Below are 23,304 nucleotides of genomic sequence, written 5' to 3' on the forward strand. Positions count from 1 at the left end.
TACAAAGCCTGGCGGTGTGTTTGCTGTCATTGTCCTGTTGAAAAATAAATGATGTTCCAACTAAACACAAACCGGTTCGGATAGCAAGATGCTGCAGGATGCTGTGGTAGCCATGCTGGTTCAGTGTGCCTTCAATTTTGAACTATTTCAGCATATTTCAAACATGAACACACATTAATTGAGCATATATAGAAATATGTGCTTGTGATTTATACCATTGTTACCAACAGTAAGCAGGTAATGAGCAGAATATTTAACAGGCATAATGTGCTGTATTGTTGTTGCTGCAGAGACACAAAAGGCTGGAGTAAACTCAAAAAGAGTATTTAATGCTAAAAGTCCAAAATATGCAGAAATAAACTGAGCAAGGAAAGCAAAAATTGTTTGAGTTAATTTGAGAAACATTTTCAGTCTTCAACACAGCTTTAAGTGAAGAAATTCTGTTTCTTACTAGATTTACAGTTGCCTTTTGGAGCCTTCATACCATTGTTACAGATCCTTTTCTATTGTGTGCCTCTCTCTTATTTTGTATATATTCTTCCTGTTTCTTTGTTTTTTCAGGCATATTTAGTGTAGAGCACCTAAAATTTTGTTCTACAGGGTGGGCCATTTATATGGATACACCATAATAAAATGGTTGGTGATATTAAAGTCCTGTTTGTGGCACGTTAGTATATGTGAGGGGGCAAACTCCTCAAGATGGGTGGTGACCATGGTGGCCATTTAGAAGTCGGCCATCTTGGATACAACTTTTGTTTTTTCAATAGGAAGAGAGCCATGTGACACATCAAACTTATTGGTAATGTCACAAGAAAAACAATGGTGTGCTTGGTTTCAACGTAACTTTATTCTTTCATGAGTTATTTACAAATTTCTGACCACTTATAAAATGTGTTCATTGTGTTGGATTGTCAATGCAACCCTCTTCTCCCACTCTTCACACACTGATAGCAACGCCACAGGAGAAATGCCAGCACAGGCATCCAGTATCCGTAGTTTCAGGTACTGCACATCTCGTATCTTCACACCATAGACAATTGCCTTCAGATGACCCCAAAGATAAAAGTCTAAGGGGGTCAGATTGGGAGACCTTGGGGGCCATTCAACTGGCCCACGATGACCAATCCACTTTCCAGGAAACTGTTCATCTAGGAATGCTCGGACCTGGCACCCATAATGTGGTGGTGCACCATCTTGCTGGAAGAACTCAGGGAACGTGCCAGCTTCAGTGCATAAAGAGGGAAACACATCATCATGTAGCAATTTCACATATCCAGTGGCCTTGAGGTTTCCATTGATGAAGAATGGACCCACTATTGTTGTACCCCATATACCACACCAAACCATCTCTTTTGTTGTTCCAACAGTCTTGGAGGGATCCATCCAATGTGGGTTAGTGTCAGACCAATAGTGGTGGTTTTGTTTGTTAACTTCACCACTCACATAAAAGTTTGCCTCATCACTGAACAAAATCTTCTGCGTGAACTGAGGGTCCTGTTCCAATTTTTGTTTTGCCCATTCTGCCAATTCTGTGCACCGATCTGGGTCATCCTTGTTGAGATGCTGCAGTAGCTGGAGTTTGTAAGGGTGCCATTTGTGAGTAGCTAATATCCGCCGAAGGGATGTTTGATTAATGCCACTCTCCAGTGACATGCGGCGAGTGCTACACTGTGGGCTCTTGCTGAATGAAGCTAGGACAGCCACTGATGTTTCTTCATTAGTGACAGTTTTCTTGCATCCACATTTTAGCAAATCAAACACTGAACCAGTTTCATGAAACTTAGCAAGCAGTTTGCTAACTGTAGCATGGGAGATGGGTGGTCTCGTAGGGTGTCTTGCATTGAAATCTGCTGCAATGACCCGGTTGCTGCATTCACCAGATATCAACACAATTTCAATCCGCTCCTCACGTGTTAACTTCTTCAACATGTCAATGGCTGTGAACAAAGAGAAACTTGTAAATAACTCATGAAAGAATAAAGTTACGTTGAAACCATGCACACCATTGTTTTTCTTGTGACATTACCAATAAGTTTGATGTGTCACATGGCCCTCTTCCTATTGAAAAAAACAAAAGTTGTATCCGAGATGGCCGACTTCTAAATGGCCACCATTGTCACCACCCATCTTGAGGAGTTTGCCCCCTCACATAAACTAACGTACTATTACGGTGCATCCATATAAATGGCCCACCCTGTACATGTGCAATAACAATAATGGGCTATTCTAAACTATCTACTAGCTTTTACATAAAATTAAAGTCAAGATTAGTCAAAATTCCAGCAAATCAGCGGAATTCAGTGCTAGCACAAATCAGCTTATACTTTTCTACACATCCAAATCTCATACATGATCCTTCTTTTAAATTGTTTTGGTTTCCCTCTAATTGCTAGACATTCCAGATTTGTCTTGAATGCTGTTTCTTGATTTGTCACTGTCTGATCTGTACTTGTCAGAGGCAGAGATATTGTTTTTGCTACTCTCACTACATCTGGCTGTCCATATGCACTTGGAAGAGCAGGGAGGTCTCAGAACAGAGTGGCACCCTTAATTGTAAACGCATATTTCTGCAAAGGAAATTGGGAATTTTAAAAATACCTTCTCATAAACACGTAATGAACTGCAAGAAGTGCCACTATGAGATAAATGGTGAACGATACCAACTGTACTTTACTGATACTGTAGGAGAACCCCTAAATAAAATCGAGATGGAAATAAGAATCTTTTCTGGCTCCTTAAAATTTGCCTAGATGTTTACATTTTTGCCCTTTTGGGAATACAATGTTGATGAGGCTGTGAAATTTGCACTTCGGAAAAAGAAAGACAAGAATATCAAAAGCCGGTATAGTAGCTTATTTCTCTGTGATGGTTTCCACTATTTGACTTCAGCTCTTAATACCTTTCTCTGAGAGAGATGTGTTAATAGAATGCAGCATATACAAATAACATGACATTACAAAGTATTTTTAACACGTGAGATCATAACGAAATTTTCATGTTTGTTCATAAGGAAATGTAGTGTGGTACTGCCACTGCAAAAATCCAATGAATGTTCTGTAATGGGTAACTGTTTCGCAAAGAAGCGAGTCAACTGTCTTGACTTTTTGCCAGTGTACAAGCCAAAATAATATTCTATTATGGGTTGTACACATTATGGCTATTCTATTCTATTCTATTCTATTCAAAGCTAGCAAAAACTAAAAAAAAATTATAAGACTACTCATTATGCAAAAAGGCACTTTTAAAAATGGTAGGCGTTATTTTATAGGATCACAATTATGATTGAACAAGAGATTAACTAGATTTATTCTCTTAGTTAAACACTCTATTATAAGTTCACTGATTAAATAAAACTCCTTCCGTAGTGATCTCACTGTCTCTTCCATGTTTTGAAGTGGAAGCTAACCCGGCCAAGTCTCAGCATCTTGTTTCAGACTTCTGAACCAAACAGAATTTAATTTGTCATCTTAGATGACAGTGCTCTAGATCATCGCTCAAAAAAATGGCACAGAGGAGACTTGCAACACCAGCTGTGGTTTGGCAAATAATAGAAATGGTTTGTGCAGATGGCTTGAAGTAGGTTGCGCTCTTGTGTTCTCAGAACCAAAGGATATTGATCGATAGCCACATTTTGGATGTGCTGTATGAGAAACATCTTTTTGGCTGTACCGTATTTATCATTTCATTATGAGCCACTGACAAATGGCTGAACCAAAGTTTCTCTCAGAAAAAAAAACTGACTTGGTTAGATTAGAAGACACCAAGAGCTACCTGTCAATTGAAGCGTCCCATTGCCCCTAACTTTAAGCCTAGCCAAAAATCAATTTTAAGATAGGAATATTTGGAGAGCCAGCCTCAAGTGGCATCAAGAGTAAGTTCAGTTATGTTTTGTTTTGTTTTTCTCTTCACTGTCTGTTCTCATCCACACCTATTTTCCCTCCACTGGATTCTTGAAGAATGGATCTTTGATTCACATCTTGTCCGTCACAACCATTTCCAGATGACAGAAAAGTTTTTTTCTTTTTCTTGCAACCCTTGGATGTTGTTTTATGAAAGCATCCCATTTTCCGCAATGCCTGATAAGTTTAAAGTACACTGGGGGAGGTCACATTACTGATTTGGCTTTCTTGATGCATGCTTAATCATCCAGGTAAGTAAATCCCAAAAGGTTGATTCTGTTCATCTGGACGTAGCATTTTCAGTGGGAGAACTCATCCAAGTGACTTTTTCACTCTCAGCTGAATGCAGGTATCCCCAGCCTTATAAACAGTACCTTTGCACAATGACTGAAAGTAGCCCATTGATTCAGCTATGAAGAGTATAAAGCAAAACTCTTGAGCAACCCTTCATTTCTTTGTATTTTGCTTAAAAGTCGATATTTGGGAAGAAACCTTTATTCTTTACAGTCAGAATTCTCTCAGGCAGTCTTTTTTGTCATTTGTGTAGTAACGTTGGGCAATATGTAAACATTTCCAACTGACCATTCCACCTGATGAAAGGGTGGCAATTAATGAGGCTGTTGACGACGCTAAATGTGACCGTCAGGTCTCAGTTCTTAAAGACATGACTTTCAGATACTGTTCGTCTGCTCTAGATAGTTTTTTAGGCCTGGCACTTGTATTTCTTAAGGACACACTGCACACCATGCTGAGCTATGGTATAGTTTATTGGGATTCAAACTTTTTAGTGTAAAAATACTGTATATTGTCTCTCAAACTGTGTTATTTTTGGCATTTTTAGTAGTTTGAACCAGTATAATTCTTATTGTTGAGATGATATGTACCAGTATGTTGTGGATAATGCAGTATAGTATAATTCTAAGACATTCCCATTTCAAGGAGTGATTGGTCAGGTTTGTGAAGGAGATCATGTCTGGAGTTGTCTGTTGAATCGTCTTTTTCGGCGAAAAGTTTCCCAAATGTGAACAACAGAAAGGAGACTGTTTGATGGTTGTTTAAGATCTCCACTTTGAGCTCTGTGATTCTCAGTGTCATCCTCCATTTCCTCTGCTGTGAGATGGTGTGACTGCTCGCCCCTCTGCCAAAATGTGAGCCTCACTCTTGCTTTCATCTTTCATCCAGCTGAGAGATGTTCCCCATTGGGAGTACCCTCTCAGCCCCCTCTCCTCCACCCCCTCTTTCACTCTTTCCCCTCTTCCTTCCTGTCATCTCCGGTCATCCCTCTCCCTCTGTGACCAACTCTTGGCCTTCTGTCCATGTCTTTTTGTCTCTTGCTCTCTTTCCTCTACCTCCTGTTTTATATCTCACAGACCTCGCTCTCACCCTTTTCCTTACTCTCTTCTATTTGCTTTAAGGTTTCTGCGACTGCTGCTGGATTTTCATTAGTGTAGATTAGATAAATATCAGATAGCTACAAAAACAGTTAGGCACACTTTTGTGCGCCCTCTAACATGGTTTGGCATTTTAATAATGCCTGGGTGGCTTCCACGAGCTGCTCATCAGAGTAAGCTATGTGTGGACGATCCACACTGCATCATATTCTTTCAGTAAACTGAACTATATTACCAAGTATATACACTAATGTCTTACTTTACTTGGCAGGACTCTGAACAGCTAAATTCTGTGTTATGATTAATGCATAATGAAATATTTGACATGGGGTGGCTTAAGTGATGTTTCATTTATTTTTGTTTCAATCAGAGTGCAGGCTAAATAAATCCCACATGTACATCAGTGATAACTGACAATAACTAAGACTTTTTTCAGACAGAAACACATCACAGAGCACTCCTCTTCCATTAACCTCCTCTGCTCTATTGTGAATGGCACCAGCTTATCCAAAATTAAATTGGTGCACAAAATTCAATCATTCCTATTATGATATGCCTTGGCTGACAAACTCATTTTAGTTCATGGGCCACATACATTGCAATTTGATCTTGAATGGATTGGACTGTTGGATAACCTAAGAAAACACCTTTTGTATTTAATGAATGAAACAGGTGGTGGACGTTTTGAGAAGTCCTAAGAAAAATATTTATTTCAGTTAAAGTTTTTTATACATTCACACTCATAAGTCAAAGAAACTTGTTCATACAGTTCTAGAAGAAGGCTTACGATAATGACCTCTTGGTCACTTAAAGTGAAAAGTATTGGTTTCTGGTGCAAAGTCAAAAAATTATGCCTTGTTCCTCTGTCATTTTTATAGTGTAAAACAAACTCCAGTGGGTTGGATTGCCACAGTTCAGCAAACCTATGTTTGACACTGCTGGTGTAATATTCTGCCACGGTACAGTAAGATTTACTAAGTGTGTGAAAATTAGCTTGATGTTGCAATCACAAATATGTGCTGAAAGTAAATTTGGGGGTCAAAAATGAGCAGACCTGATAAGGGAGTTAGTAACATTATATACATAATACAGTGTAAGAGCAATCTTTAATATATTGAGAATCAATGTTTTTCGTATATTTGCAAACTTTTCTGCTAGAAATTGATTGGGACTGTGTGCAGTAGAATAGTTGAGATAGCTGTTCATTCGATAAATCTGACAGGTCAGGTGGAACATAGGGTTTATGCACACAAACCTGAAATCCTTGTATACAGTATTGCCTTGTATTGCATATAATAGCACTGTGTGCACACTGCTGAGAAAAAAAGACGCAGAGATTTTTGTATAGAAATGGGACTAAAAATCTGAAACACTACAAACCAGTCATTCGCTGGAAAAAGTGTCTTGACTTACTTGTTCATGTAAGTTCTCTCTTTCATGAATATAAGTGTTGCTGTAGACCAAATCTATTTGGTGCTCAACTCTAAACATTCAGGGTAATGACTCAATGAAGAGTTACGAGACACAGCCAAGTTTTGGAACGCGATCTACAGCTTTGATCATTTTGTCAGTGTCAGTTACACACTTGTTTTGACAGCATCTCCCTCTCAATTCTAAATAAATAAACACCCCCAACAGCACCTATCACAATCGCATCAAGTGCAAATAAGATGTACGTTTTGCAATATTCAAAACAATTTGTGTTAATTTGTGTGCTGCAAACTTTTGTGCTGCAAATCATAATTATATTATTTCCTTAAATGTTCTCCTCCCAGAACTTTTGCCAGTACCTTTTAGTCGCAAAGCTGACACTGCACCTATTTCAAAATACTCACAGTGTCTGTTTAACTTTTTATTGAATATACAGACAGTGGAGTACAGTCACTCTTTTATTATTTTATTATTATTTTCTGTTATTATTATTGTTGTTGTTATTTTCCACCTATTTTCTAGCCTTGGTCGTCTTTATGTGTTAATATTAGATGACTGGGATTTTGTTTTTGTGTTTCAGTCTGATTTGGAGCAGTATAAGAAGGCTTTGTTGGATGCAGGCTGTGACCTTTCACCTCTAAACTACATTAAACAATGGAAGTAAGTTGTGTTTTTTCCCAGCAGCATCATTTAACTGCTGTCTCACTTAAATGTTGATGCCATTTAAGGAAAATTGAGCAAATAATTCAAAATGAAGAGAAATACAATGTTTGCTACAAACTATTTCCATAGCACATTAAGATGACATCATAACACAGATGGCTGTGGACACCAACTAATAATACGTAAAAACCATTTCAGTAATGAACCAACCTTTTTCATTTTTCACATGAAGACTCATCATCAGTGCCAAAATAACTGACAATTAGCAATTTGTTTAAATTCTTGACTAATTCGTCAGTATGCTTAAGTCTTTGTGGTTTCTTCTCATGCTTTCAAGGGCCTTTACCAAAATGGCTGCCACACCAGCCAATTATGGCAACAGTGGAGTCAAACCTATGGGGTAAGTAAATAATATTATTAATTTGTACCTTTTTAACATAGTTCTAGAATTACGAACTAATAAGTGAAATGACAAGTCTAAAATGATGTTATATGACAATTTAAACATTCTTTTCATTGAGTAATCAGCAGTGAATTAAACAGCTGGACCAGCTTTATGTATTAATTTTGTAAGGTTTTTCCACTGAGATTTAGCAGCTTTAGAAACTGTTTAGAAACAACATAACCACATATTACTGTGCCTTAATTGCCTCTCAATGGCTGTGAAATATAACTGGAGCCTACTATGATTACTCTCCTACTGTTATTGTTAGTCACATATTACACCCTATTTCCGTGTGTTATTGAAGTCTAATATGTCCAAATTTAAGCTCCAAAGGAATGGCTGCTGTGTGTGCTTCATTCATGTAGTGAGCTGTTCCTTTCCTGCCTCTGCCATTAGATACACTAGTGAAAAATGAGACAATAAAATAGTGGGTCATACCTTTTCACTCTGTGTATATACGTCTATATTCGTAGCCCTCTAAGAAAGTGGTTCTCTGTCTGTAGGCATACAACCAAGGTTGATGGTGATAGCAGGCACACTGGTACCATAGTGTGACAGCAGTTATGATTTTGCTATAGTAGAGGTAGAGTAGGGGGTGGATCCAGGTGGGACTAATTAGGTGCTTGGCTGTGTAATTGTGACATCACAGTGGAACACAAATACTGAAAGTTTGTTTTCCTGAGTGTAGGCTGTGGTCATTTCTCCGTGGACTGAGTGTTTTTTACTACTCTATCTTTGTAAAGTCAGGGACATCTCACTCTCTCCTTTACTTTAGAGTTTCTTAGACTACCAGCCTAACCCTGTCCTCCTGCCCTCCGCCTCTTGCTTTCCTCCATCCTGTCTCTCCTCCCATCCTGGCTTTTCTTCATCTATTTCTCCTTACCACCCCCCACCCCCCACCCCCACCCCCCACCCCCCAACTCCATCCCCACAGACTGTTCTCCAGAGTGATGAATACTGGCTCCCAGTTTGTCATGGAGGGTGTGAAAAACCTGGTGCTCAAACAGCATGTGAGTAAAACTCCTTCTGTTACCATTTCAATTCCAGAAAATGAGCTGAAACAATGAACTACTACCAAAATCAACACAAGAAAAGTAATTAAGAACTTGTCTAAAGTCCAGTCCATCAACCTGAACAGTACCCAGTCTTATCTGACCAAAGATGCCTTACAGCCTTCAAATTAAAGTGATAAAACTACATTTAAAGCCTGCCACATAACTGCTGCATATTTACATCATCAGAGCTACACATATTTATTATAATGTGCTGTATTTATGGAAACTTTGAAAGCTGTTTTACATCACTCAGGCTCACACATGTGACACGTGTCAGAGTTTTTGAGGACCTTTTAGCACCTCAGAAATGGCATTCGTTTGTAAGAAGAAAAAGAAGAATCATTTTAGTTTAAAAATAACCACAAATGTCACAGAGATCACATTTTTTCTCATTTATATGAAGATTATCTGAAGATTTTTTTTATTTAATTGTAGTTAATAAAGTGCTAGGTTGGAGGGACAGGGCTGTAATCAACAGCACTTTTCCTTCTTTTTCTGTTTTTTTCCTTTTCTCACATTTTTGTTCATGTTTGTCCATGTAACACTTGGGAAACTTCCTTGGCATATGTTTTCACCTGAAAACGAGATCATTTTCTTTTTTTAAATTATATTTTTATTTAAGAAAAAAAAAGGACTTGTTACAATAAAGTGCATTGACATTATTTAGTCAAAAAAAGAAGAAAAAAAAAACTTTTTCTTAGTCCTTTTGTTTTACATTCTGATAGCAAAAACAATAAAATTAACTCGTTGGCTTGACAGTATGTTACATAATGCAGCATGTTTAACTTATTTACAAAGACTACATTAGGTACATATTATGAAGTTGAGGGTCAACCTGACATTGTACGATACATGGGAGATACACCAATTCAGGGCTGGTCTTACCTAAATTCAGGGCGGATGGGGGACACAAAGCTAATCCATTTATTCCATATTTTGTAGAATTTGTCTTTTCGAATTTTTAAAAAGAATGTCAATTTTTCCATTTTAAATATTTCGAAAATCACATTAAACCAATCCTCAAGTGTTGGCGGATTGGATTTAACCACTTTCTGGTTATTGATTTTTTGCTGGCCGCTAATAGCGCTTGTAAGAGCTTTGTGTCCCCTTCCCGGACCGAGCCAGCAACCAAGCCCAAGTACAAATTTACAAAATTGATGTCATATTTTATCTTAAAAACCTCACACAAAGTTTTATGAATTCCCAGCCAGTAATTTTTTAAGTTAGGGCAGTCCCAAAAGATATGATAATGACGTGCCTCTTCTGATCCACATCTTCTCCAGCATTCCGCTATCCCATTTTTATATTTATATATATATATTTATATATACGAGATAATTTTGAACTGCATCTGCACATTGCATTTAACAGCCTTTGCACAAAAGCACCATCCTCCGTCTGCTTGCATCTGGCAGAATATTAAATCAAGTGCACACAATGTGACGACGTTCTCATTCCTAGACAACAGGAATATGGATGAGCACGATGACGATGACAGGGTGTTTCAGACTAAAACTGGCACAGACAAGAAAGTCATTTATAATCATCACACACACACACACACACACGTACACACAGGGAGGTGGCGTCTGTTTTCTTCATACTGAAATTGGACCCGCTGAAGTCACCTGCTCTGCTTCGCTGCCAGAACATTATTAACAGTGAGAGTAGATTTGAATGCATCTTTTGATGCTCTGTTAGGGAAGATATTTGAAGTTATTCTTGTTTTTTGTTTTTTTTTCTTCACTTGCAACTCCAGTTTTCCAAAATAGCTACTTACCAAATATCTAAAAAGAAAAAAAAGTCCAACCTAAACACAAACTCATGATTCTTATGAAATATCATAAAAAGTAAATGAATTTATTGTAAGAGATTCATTATTGTTTGTTATGTTTAACCTCCTAAGACCCGAACTCTTCCACGACGTGCTGTTACGCCCCCAGTCTAGGCGGGTAGGGACGCACATAAGGTTGGAGGAGAGAGAGACAAATCCCCGCCCTGGTTCCCAAGCCAAACATCCAAACCAGTTGTGAGTGAAAAGGTGTTTTTATTTAAGGAAAAGAAGCATAGCTCCAGGGTGAGCCCAGGCCAAAATAATAAACAAAACCAACTAAGTCCCACCAAAGAAAACTAACTAAACCCTAGGAAAGAAAAACAGAACAAACAAATGACAGAGCTAACCCTCGCTCCCTACCCGGAAAACAGGAGAAAACGATTCCAAAAGAAAAGGCAGCTCACCCCTTCCGCTTCAACCCAAGAGTGCCTAAGCGCTCAACTAATTCACTAGGAGCGGCTTTCACAATTTCACACTCTCACAAATACACAAGATAAGCACGGGCTGGGAACACCAGGGTCAGGGTCAGGGCCGCGACGGCTGGCTGGCTGGCCGGCTACTCGCTCGTTCCACTCTCTCTCTCCCCCCTCTCGGAGCTGTCAGAGCGGCCTTTTGAAAGTAGTCAACCGCTCCATGGTCCAATCAGTCGCTCACGACTCCTCATTAGGGGAGGGACCTGGAAAAGTCTTAAGCACAGTACAGAAAACACAGACAGAAAACAGCCCACACATGGCCACAGCCGTAACACCCCCCTTCCCAAAATCAAAGACATCTCCTTGATAGATGTTTTGAACAGTTACTTTTAAAGGAAAACACGGGATAAGGCGTCTGCTAGCACGTTCTCAGTGCCCTTCTTATGACGGATTTCCAAATTGAAGTCCTGCACCAGGAGAGACCACCTCATTAGCCTTTGGTTCGAGTTCTGCATCCGCATGAGGAATACCAAGGGATTGTGGTCGGTATAAACAATCACAGGCGAGGGACTGCCACCGACATACACCTCAAAATGTTGCAATGCGAACAGCAGAGAGAGAGCCTCTTTCTCAATCGTACTGTACCCCCGCTGATGGACATTAAATTTCTTTGAGAAATAGCCGATCGGGTGATCCACACCATGATGGTCTTCCTGCAGCAATACGGCACCTGCCCCGTTTGCACTGGCGTCCACTTCCAGCTTGAAAGGGCGTGCAAAATCAGGGGCGGCCAGCACTGGCGCACTGCACAGGAGAGTCTTAACTGCTAGAAATGCACTCTGACACGTAGAGGTCCACACAAAAGGTTTCAACACACTAGTGAGGCTAGTGAGGGGTGCGACGACTTCCGCGAAGTTCTGACAGAAACCTCGGTAGTAGCCCACCATGCCGAGGAAACGGCGAAGCTCACGCCTAGTCTGAGGGGCAGGAAAGTCCAGTATGGCCTGGATTTTGGCCGAGATAGGGCGCACTTGCCCCTGACCCACCTGCTTTCCTAGGTACGTCACCATGGCTTTACCAAAATCACACTTGGCGAGATTGAGGGTGAGGGATGCCCTTTCCAAGCGATGGAACACATCAGTGAGTGTCTCCATATGCTCTGACCAGGTGTCTGAATAGACGACAATGTCATCCAAATACACTTCACACTTGCAGACACCGCCCAGCACGATGTTCATGAGCCGCTGGAATGTGGCGGGAGCGTTGCGCAACCCGAAAGGCATGACAGTGTACTGGAGAAAATGGTCAGGAGTGACAAAAGCAGAGATTTCGGCCGCACGTGATGTTAGGGGAACCTGCCAGTAGCCCTTTAACAAATCCAGCTTAGTAACAAACGTCGCAGAACCGACCCTGTCAACACAATCCTCCATCCTGGGAAGAGGATAGGAGTCAGGTTTGGTGACGCTGTTCACCTTCCGAAAATCTGTACAAAACCGTGGGGTCTTATCCGCTTTAGGCACTAGGAGACACGGGGAACTCCACGCACTAGAGCTAGGGACAGCAAGACAATTTTCCAGCAGATAAGAAACTTCTGTCTGGAAAAGAGCACGTTTAGTGGGATTCACCCGGTAGGCATGCTGTTTGATTGGAGGATGGTCCCCCACATCAATATCATGCTCCAACACGGTGGTACAGGATGGAGTGTCCGAGAAAAGATTAGGATGATTCTCAATCAACCGACACACGTCATTTCGAACATCACCATCTACCTCAGTTAAATGTGACCGTAAATCACGTAGGATTTCAGAGTTCCTAAGTCGTGCGCAACCCGCCGCACCACCGAAAACCAAATCGTCATCCACAGGGTCATACCGAGTTCCAGAAACTGGCACCACAGTCGCAACTGTCGACACACCGCCAGCAAAGTAGGGCTTCATCATATTAATATGACATACACGACACTTTTTCCTTCGTTCTGGGGTGTCGATGACATAATCCGTGTCACTCAATTTCGCCTGCACCGTATACGGACCACTGAACTTGGCCTGGAGGGAAGATCCAGGGACCGGTAAAAGTGTTAAAACTTTATCACCAACCTCAAATTTTCGCTGCACAGCCTTCACATCAAACTTCCTCTTCATCCTACCTTGTGTTGCAATGAGAGCATCACGTGCAATTGCACATGCTTTATGCAAACGCTCTCTGAAAGAGCTCACATAGTCCAACACATTTTCCTTAGGAGCAACAGTGTCGGACAGGAAGTTCTCCTTAAGCAATCGCAACGGGCCACGCACTGTGTGACCGAACACCAGCTCAGCAGGGCTAAATCCTAACGACTCCTGCACACTTTCTCTCACTGCTAAAAGAAGCAGCGGCAACCCCTCATCCCACTCCTTTTGAGACTCAAGGCAAAACTTCCGCATCATCGATTTCAATGTCTGATGAAACCGCTCGAGCGCACCTTGCGACTCTGGATGGTAGGCACTAGATTTCCGATGTTTAATGCCAAGTGACTGCACAACTTGAGCAAAAATCTTAGACATGAAATTAGAGCCTTGGTCAGTTTGAACAGCTTTTGGTAAACCAAAGATAGAGAAGAAGTTCACCAATGCTTTAACAACTGGTTTCACCTTAAGGGTGCGCAATGGAATTGCCTCGGGAAAACGGGTAGCAACACACATCAGAGTCAAGAGGTACTGGTGACCCGATTTTGTTTTAGGGAGTGGACCAACGCAGTCGATGAGGATGTGTTCAAAAGGTTCCCCTAAAACTGGAATAGGGTGTAAGGGAGCGGGTGGAATGACTTGGTTAGGCTTACCACTAATCTGACAGGTGTGACAAGACCGACAATACTTAGCAACGTCATTCTTCAATCCTGGCCAAAAGAAATGACGCAGAATGCGGTGATAGGTTTTCCTAATACCTAAATGTCCAGAAAAACTGTCATGGGCAAGACTAAGAACTTTGGGTCGGTACTGTTGGGGCACCAGAACCTGTTTAAACACATTCCAACCCAAGTCACCAGCTGTAGGCGGATACCAGGTACGCATCAACACGTCATCCTCGACACTATAAACACGAGGGTACTGGTCGCTAGAGTTGGCAGCGGAAAAAAACAACTCACAAGAGTCGGGTCACTCTGCTGGGCCAAAACTAAATCCTTTTTGTTGATTTCCAAAGACAGTAGAGGTGTCACTGATGGGCTAACAGACAGCATCGCCTCAGAGTCGCCCGTCAGTGGAACACGGGTTTCAGATTCAGACTCCGGCCCACCACCAGCACAGAGAAAAGAATCAGATAAATCCACGTCACCGTACTTGCGCCTATGCGCACGAGTTACCGCGCAAGCAGGAAAAACAGAGGAGGAACGCTCCTCAGCGACAGGGTTAGATAACAAAGTATCAGGCACCGGTATCTCAACCACTCTCGGAGTAGAAAACACTTTCCCGTTAGCCAAATCATTCCCCAGAATCATCGCAACTCCGGGCACTGGCAACTGGTCGCGCACGCCAACCGGTACCGAACCCGAAACGAGCGGCGATTGAAGAAACACATTGTGCAGTGGCACACGCAGTACATCCATTTTTACACCCCAGACAAGAGCATCCGAACCACAAAAAGAGTCATCAGAAAAAGGTAGAATACCCTTCAAAATAAGAGTCTGCGCGGCTCCAGTGTCACGCAGAATCATGATCGGCACACGATCCTCCTCTTTTTCGTTCAAAGAAACAAACCCCTCCGACACAAAAGGACTGTAGCTCTCATCAAAGCCTTCACTTCCCACTTCATTGCTAGGTGAAGTGGAAGCTGACATAGAACGAACGAAACCCACACTTTTCGGCTTCCTCCCCGTGTTGGCCTGCTCCCTGCGCTGTAGTGATGGGCAAGCAGCAACGAGGTGCCCGATTTCATGACAGTAAAAACATTTGCGATCCGACACAGGAATAGCAGCAGAACGTGTCTGGCGTTTAGGGGAAAGCCTATAACTTCTGACAGGACGAGTTGAGGAAGTGTACTCACGGCGCTCTGTCGAAAGCGCAGCACGATGAGTTAACACAAACTCGTCGGCAAGGACCGCGGCTTTAGACAGTAACCCCACCTTCTGCTCATTAAGATACACCACAATGTTTTCAGGGAGACATGTCTTGAACTCTTCCAGCAGGATCAACTCCTTTAGCTGAGTAAAGTCCTCCGCGTGACTGGCAGCCAACCACTTGTCAAATAAGACAGTTTTCTCACGTGCAAATTCCACAAAGGTTTGACTGTCAAACTTGCGACAGGCACGGAACTTCTGTCGATACGCCTCCGGGACTAGTTCATAAGCCCGCAAAATAGTGGATTTGACAACCTCATAATCCAAGCTGTCAGCAATAGAAAGACTCGCACAGACCTCCTGCGCTCTTCCTATTAACTTGCATTGCAGCAACAGGCTCCAGACATCCTTTGGCCATTTCAAAGTGGTTGCGATGCGCTCAAAAGCAGTGAAATATGAGTCAACCTCTCCCTCCCTAAAAGGAGGTACCAAAACAATCTGTTTGCTAGCGTTAAACTGGTCTATGGCGGGAGGGTCGGGGAGTGTACTTACAGGAACGGGAGCAGCGTCTCTCGCTCGAGAACGATCAAGCTCCATAGCTCGAATACGGAGATGCATGAGCTCGACTTCCTTAGCCTTAGCCGCCAGCTCCACCTCCTTCAAGCGAAGGGCAAGCTTGAGATCCTCCGTCACCAAACCCGCCCCAACCTGGCCACTTGGGTCAAATACAGGAGATTGAATGGCGACAGGAGCTTCCGCCCCCGACGTCATCCGCCCCGTGGAAGGTTTCGGGACGGCCCCAGCAGCTTCCGCCCCCATTGCCGTCTCAAAACTCCCAGACCCACTCGGCGAGGGTTTTTGTCCCTCAAACACTCCCCTGTCCACCAGTCTCTCCACCAAACACTGTTTAATTTCCGCCTTCTTGGCATGCAACGGAACATCCACCCTGAACAAGTTAGCCACTACCAACAAATCTGCTTTTGTGCACCGCTCCAACTTTTCAATGGAAGGGTGTTGCGCAAAATCATCCATGTCAAACGACATCTCGAGCAAAGCAACAAAGAAAAACACAACTCTGCAGACAATCAACCACATCCGCGCAACAGAGCCACAAAACGCACGCCTAAAGCACAGACAAACGAAACTCTCCGCCGTCCGACACCCACCACGACGTTGCCCCCCCACCACAAACGCAAAAAGGAAACGAACCAATCACACGAACGAAAAGGGACGAGCCCCCATTTATGTTACGCCCCCAGTCTAGGCGGGTAGGGACGCACATAAGGTTGGAGGAGAGAGAGACAAATCCCCGCCCTGGTTCCCAAGCCAAACATCCAAACCAGTTGTGAGTGAAAAGGTGTTTTTATTTAAGGAAAAGAAGCATAGCTCCAGGGTGAGCCCAGGCCAAAATAATAAACAAAACCAACTAAGTCCCACCAAAGAAAACTAACTAAACCCTAGGAAAGAAAAACAGAACAAACAAATGACAGAGCTAACCCTCGCTCCCTACCCGGAAAACAGGAGAAAACGATTCCAAAAGAAAAGGCAGCTCACCCCTTCCGCTTCAACCCAAGAGTGCCTAAGCGCTCAACTAATTCACTAGGAGCGGCTTTCACAATTTCACACTCTCACAAATACACAAGATAAGCACGGGCTGGGAACACCAGGGTCAGGGTCAGGGCCGCGACGGCTGGCTGGCTGGCCGGCTACTCGCTCGTTCCACTCTCTCTCTCCCCCCTCTCGGAGCTGTCAGAGCGGCCTTTTGAAAGTAGTCAACCGCTCCATGGTCCAATCAGTCGCTCACGACTCCTCATTAGGGGAGGGACCTGGAAAAGTCTTAAGCACAGTACAGAAAACACAGACAGAAAACAGCCCACACATGGCCACAGCCGTAACACGTGCGTTTTTCATTTCTCTCTGATATTTGGGCTGATTGGGGCCCGATGAATGTAAAAACAAAGAATTAGCAGATTTTTTTCTTTTACCTTATTTTTATTATTTTTTTTAAGAAAAATAAGAGCCACAAATGAGGATATTCGTTTAAAATTTTGATAGAACAGTAGCAGTATAATGTCCTCGTAAGTGGATATCAGGCCCATGTAGAGCAAAATTGAATATTTTAGTCTAAATAACCCAAAATGTGATGTTCACATATGTGGACGCCAGGTCCTAGGAGGTTAAAAGTTGTTTCTTTATTTTTTTCCAGAACCTTCCGGTTACCCGTATCCTGGACAACCTGATGGAGATGAAGTCTCATCCTGTGAGTTTTGTTTTTGTTCATGATTTAAAAAACATATTTCCAATATTAGTTAAAAATATAGGAAGTGTTGTGAAAAGCGGGAAAAGCCCAAGCTCTTTTATAGAAACACTTAATACGAGTATTAAGGGGGGGAACTCTAGTCCCACTGATGTGTCTCTGGTGTCCACTTCTGCGGTACAGATTGGGAAAAGTTTTCCAAAAAGCCACATTTTTACGTGAATCATTTTAAGTTGTTTTCTCTTGATGTGAAAGAAAAGTTACTCAAATGGAACTTTTAATATACAATATAAGTGTAAAGTTGACCGACAGAAAGACACATGATATAAAAGCAGCTTACCATCTACAGTATAGTGTGAATACAAAACTGCAGAGTACTCTATATTACATGTAGAATTTCTCTGCTAAAGAAAATATGAAAGGTTCCTCTGTAAGACCTGCATATCTGTAGGCCTCAACATAACTTAATTGGTGAGAGGAAACTCAGAAGAAAGACACGTTTTTGTGTCACTTCAGCTGTGATTGACAGCTCCACAAATTACATTAGCTTCATATTAACTGCTGTGGTCCATGTGTGAGAGGAAGGAAAGTACATATTCTATTACTCACGTTTGAACCCACGTGAACTAGCAAACACACTTTATCACATTGAACTGAAAGTGCAGTTTCTGACTCTCAGCCTGTGTATTCATTTTGACCATGCGCACAAATATGCATGCAAAGCAAAACCTGAATCTAACGTGAACCCTAAAACAAACTCTGAACTGTCAAAAATTCCTTTTGAAGTTAAGTCCCAAATGTCTCTGCTCAAAGCTTAAACCGGTCCTTGTAGTGACAGACTTGCAAGTGAACACACACACACCCCCTGCAGGTTTCTCAGCGTCTGGAGTTACAGACTACCAACAAAGGTCCTGTTGTTGTGAATAAAAAGGGAAAGGGTGGAGCGGGGATGGAAGTCTGGGATGAAGATAAAAGAAACGGAGCACATTCTCCCTCTATCAGATTGTCCTCAGTGTAAAACTGTTGCATTTTGAGGTTATGTTCTAGTTAAAGTATAGCAAAATGGTGGAGAAGTTTATAGAGGTTATTACTCATTTTTTTTAGTTAGATAAAATATTCATATTAATACTAACATTAATCAGATAAAGCCACGTAATAAAACCATGTTGCTGTTCACAGTGGAGGTTTTTCTACGATTTTCTCTTGATGTGGACAAACTGAAAGCCTTTAAAGTCTCCAACGACTTTTAGAAAATCACAGTTTAACTTTTTCTGCGTTTGTGAGGTCCTCTGGCACAAGTTTTAATTTTGACCTCAAAAACTACTGGTGCCATTGTAGACACCGGCTCAAAGCAGTTAAGGAAATACTTTTTAAGTTTGAGCTAATAAATAGGTTGTGCTGTTTTTGAGTGTCTGCATATGAACTGAGATTTCCTGTAATTAATTTAGGATGGAGTGGGAGACGTACAATTTGCAGAGCTTTGTGTCATTAAAATGAGGAAAATATGAAGATGATAAATCTGACTCGTCTTTGTTTTTCATGGTCTGCTTGGGCTTTTACATCACTGACAAAAACGATCCTTCTCCAGTACAAATACTACTTTGAACTAAACCTGTACCCACCTGCATCTAGGTCATGTGACAGTAAGCCAAAAGACACAGTGCTGTGTCATTCTGTCTGTGTTTAGTCCTTGGAGCTGAGAGACAACGCAACCAGGTCAACCTGTGAAATAAATCTTTTGCCTTTGTCGTGCTTTCAATTTGGTTAACTCTGTTTTTGTTTATTTGTTGTTGTTGTTTTACATTTTGACACCAGCAGGTTTTTTTTTGTTTTTTAAGTTACAAATCGGAGGCTCTTCTTCATCTAATAATATCAGAAAAGCCAAACCAATCTACATATCCCTCTACCATCTACATTATTTAGGGTTTATTTTTGTGGCTGTTGAGTACAAGTGTGTCATGTGTAGTACGTCTGACTAAAAAAATTTTTCTATCTGATCCTTAAGGAAACAGATGATTATCGATACTTTGACCCAAAGATGCTGCGAGGCAGTGAAAGGTATGAAAACAAATCCAAAATCTCATCTGTAGCTTGGCAGAGCTCATCTTCTCGGTGGGTAAAATACACTCGAAGATGTCTCATCATCCTTTCCTTCTCTTTCAGCTCCATCCCCAGGAACAAGAACCCGTTTCAGGAGGTGAATTTGTGTATCTGGACCAAAGTTTGACTGATGAGATTCAGTTCAGGTTATTTCCAGGATAAACAAAAGTTGAAAGGAAACACAAGACAGACAGGAATTTCTGTTGCCGCACATGATTCTCTCATAACGCACAGTTAACTGTTTCTTAGCTGTGATGAAAGTTGCAGAGTTTCAAATCTGGAATTTTTTTATGAGATTGAATTTGATTTGGACTTTTATTAATCCCGTCACCACACAATCACATGTAAAACAACAGTTATGCGAGCAAGTCTGTGGTAGATCATAAAACAGTAACTGTGGGACTAGTAATTACATTACTATTATTACTACCAGGGAAAAATAACCTAAGTAATTATAGATGTGAAAAAATAAGATACAATATCACAAAATTGATTTCTTGAACAAGTAAAAACATATCTGAAATTAAATGCATACATAAGTATAGTAATGAAGTAAATAATTATAAATCCTGAATATTGGAATAAAACTTGATTTCCTGCATACAATTAGAGGCGTCTACCTCTTTCAGTTCATAAAACTTTTGTCTTTGGCAGTGTTTATACTTGAAATTCATTCTGTAAAATCACTTCAGCAGCTTTTTTTTAATCATATGCAGTCTTTCTGTCCATCACCTTCAACATATCCTCTGATATAAGCTTGATTTTTTACCTCCTGCTGTTTCAGGCCATCGTCTTCGTAGTGGGTGGAGGAAACTATATCGAGTACCAGAATCTGGTGGACTACACCAAGGTACGGTAGTACATTTCAAAGTTCTTTTCCATATTTTAGTCTGATGTCTCTTTAGATGAATACAGTGTAGTTTCATATGGGATGGGTTAAATATCAAACTAAAACTCTTAAAGTTTAATGACACTAAAACAATTTAGGTCCTTCAGTGAAAACACTGTCACATTATATAAAATAGAAGTCAGGAAAATGTACTCAAAGTCAAAGTAAACTTTATTGTCATTTCTGCTATATACAGTACTGTATATAGAGAGACGAGACGACGAGGCTGCAGTTCCAGTCAGTGCAAAAGAACAACAATAAATATAGGAAGAGTAAGAATAAACATATATATACTTTGAGACTGAGGTAAGGGGAGTAAATGTACACTTTGGAGTAAAAAAGGGTTAATAACAGTCTCAAATTTACAATTGAGATTTAAAGGGACTTTGAAGTGGTTTAAAATGACCATCGAAGCAGCTTTACAGTTTACAGTGTGAAATAAAGTGACCAACATGAGCAAGTCATAACTGGGATACTAATATTCAAAGTTTGTTGGACCAAACTTACAACACATACTAACATAACAAAATGACATGCAGACTCTTTATATCATTTTTGTTATTTGCAAAGTTCAGAGCTTTATTTTTACCAGTAAGTGAAAGCTTTGAGATTGAAGTGTTACCTCAATCTCAATGCTGCCTATACCTCCTGATATAGGCAGCATTAACCTAGTGATTTTGATGGTAGGAGAGACCGTAGCTCCCACGGAAAAACCACGCAAGCACAGGGTGAATATGCCTATTCCAAACAGAGGGGCCCTACTGTGCTTTGAACCCAAAAACCTCTATTCTTGTGAGGCAACATTACCACCGAACAACCAGCTAACACCAAAGGTGTTAAATACATGTAGATTGGTAAAAACAACAGTATTTGTGTGGAAGTGTTACTTTCTCCCTGCAATAATAGGTTCAGTAGCAAACTTCATTTTATTTTTCTGTATTTCCAGTCTAAGCAGGGGAAGAAGATTGTTTATGGCTGCAGTGAGCTCTTCAATGCGTCTCAGTTCATCAAACAGGTGAGGAACCACACAGCACCAGTGAGGGGATAAGCCAATAAGCCCATAGACGTTTCATTGTGTCTATTTAAAAACCTGTTGTGGTCTTCATTTTCACAGCTCTCCCAACTTGGCCAAAAGTGACACGGACACTGACAACATGTGAATCTCCCTCTCTCATTGCCGATATCTTTATTCCACTTTGTTTTATCTACTCTGTTCTGTTAATGGACTAAATATTTTCTGTCTTCACTGTAATTTCTGTTCCTCATACTAAGCGCTACTAATAAAGCTCAACACTTCCAACTCACTGTCTCTGGAGTCACGCATTTCTTCATATTTTAGAGCATTAAACATTACTTCCTGCATACATAAACATAAAACTACAAAATCATCTTTAGACAAGTGTGTCTTTAACTCATCTTTAAAGAACCTCCTGCTATGTGAATTTGGGCAACTACCTAAAAATTTCCTTTTTAGGTTTTGTGCATTAAAACCCCCACGAAATTTCAATTGTAGCTATCAGTAGCTAATACTTTAAGGTATTAGGTACTTTAAAGCTAAATATATGGAAAATTAGAAGTAGATACATTACTTTCGATTCCTCTTGCAATTAATGACAATGAAATTGATTATGTTTAAACACAGTATTTTAAACAAAATTCTTACATGGGGTTAATTTGTGGACAGGAGACCATAAAATATTTGTTTTATAACTCGTCACTAAGTGCTTTATTGTATTTTATACTTATTATATAATTATAATTACACGTGTCTCCTTCAGTTGAAGCTGGTAACACTGGTTCTGTGATAAAAGTTATTGTGCATTGAAACAGAAACACACCTCAAATCTATACTGCAGGAATAGAGACAGTCATCACTGAGCTGTTTTTATTTTTTCATTTGTTCTTTTAAAATTATTATTTGTGTTACTCTGTGTTTACCTCACATTGTTTTATATTTTTTACATTTGGATTCTTTCTGTCGTTTGTGAAGATGGCTCTCAGAAAGTACACACTGATTAAACTGATTCTGGTCACAGGTGATATCGGTGTCTTTAAAATAACCAGTGGTGTTGGAAAAACCCAGATGTGTGTTTAAAACCACTGTTTTGAAGGGATTTCCAAAATCCCTAATGGAGACATTTATTAAAAGTGGACTTTAACTTCTTACTTTGGCTTCTTTCCCATGTAGTAACAGCACCAAATACAAAGAATTCACACTGAGGATTATGTCAGCATGGCATTTTAATCTGCGTGTGTGTGTGTGTGCTCGTTTAATTGGCTAGGTGAGGACAAGTTTGTTTTAGAGCTTAGAAACAAGGACATTTTGCAACCTCAAAGATGTTCTGTCTTCATTTTACTAAAACAGTTAAAATCTCATTTCTGCTTGTAGGTAATGTCTTTCAGTCATATTCAGATATACTTATGTTGTGGGGGCTTCAAATATTATTATCTTCATCAGAGGCTGTTTGTGTATTCCTGAAGCTATGTAAGAACACATTTACAACATTGGATTAGGGGGTCAAAGTCGATGAAAGCTTCTGAACCAGGTTATTGTATGGGCCTGAGAAGAGAGCTGGGGATTGTTTCAATAAGTGTGCCTTCATTTGGTTTTGTTAAACAATATTTCCACTCCCTCCACCTCCATCTTTCACTTCTAATTTCCATGGATTACTAAAAACACCCCCGATTTCTGAGATGGCCATACAGTATATCTAATAGTTAGTAATTATCTTGTATCTAATTATAAACTATTTGTCTTAATGTCTTGAGAAACGTTTCATCACTTATCCAAGTGACTTCTTCAGTCTCACCAGGTTATTACTTAATTAATTAATGACAATTGATACATGGCCATAAGTACCATTCACAGAGAGTTGGGGAAAGACTCAGATCTT

General features: G+C 40.7%; 1 protein-coding gene across 1 annotated transcript in view; it reads left to right on the forward strand.

The window, feature by feature from the left end:
- scfd1 (sec1 family domain containing 1) overlaps nucleotides 1–21,714 on the forward strand; it is a 43,769-nt gene extending 22,055 nt beyond the window's left edge. The window contains exons 17-25 of the mRNA XM_040041788.1: nucleotides 7,302–7,381; nucleotides 7,722–7,784; nucleotides 8,764–8,839; nucleotides 17,371–17,424; nucleotides 19,427–19,479; nucleotides 19,585–19,618; nucleotides 20,306–20,371; nucleotides 21,357–21,425; nucleotides 21,525–21,714. Of these exons, the coding sequence (XP_039897722.1) occupies nucleotides 7,302–7,381; nucleotides 7,722–7,784; nucleotides 8,764–8,839; nucleotides 17,371–17,424; nucleotides 19,427–19,479; nucleotides 19,585–19,618; nucleotides 20,306–20,371; nucleotides 21,357–21,425; nucleotides 21,525–21,548 (519 nt within the window). The 3' untranslated portion in view covers nucleotides 21,549–21,714. The remainder of the gene's footprint in view (nucleotides 1–7,301; nucleotides 7,382–7,721; nucleotides 7,785–8,763; nucleotides 8,840–17,370; nucleotides 17,425–19,426; nucleotides 19,480–19,584; nucleotides 19,619–20,305; nucleotides 20,372–21,356; nucleotides 21,426–21,524) is intronic.
- Nucleotides 21,715–23,304: the final 1,590 nt, after the last annotated feature.

This window comes from Simochromis diagramma, unplaced genomic scaffold, assembly GCF_900408965.1.
Source record: "Simochromis diagramma unplaced genomic scaffold, fSimDia1.1 OVJJ01000304.1, whole genome shotgun sequence".
In the NCBI taxonomy this organism is placed as follows: Eukaryota; Metazoa; Chordata; class Actinopteri; order Cichliformes; family Cichlidae; genus Simochromis; species Simochromis diagramma.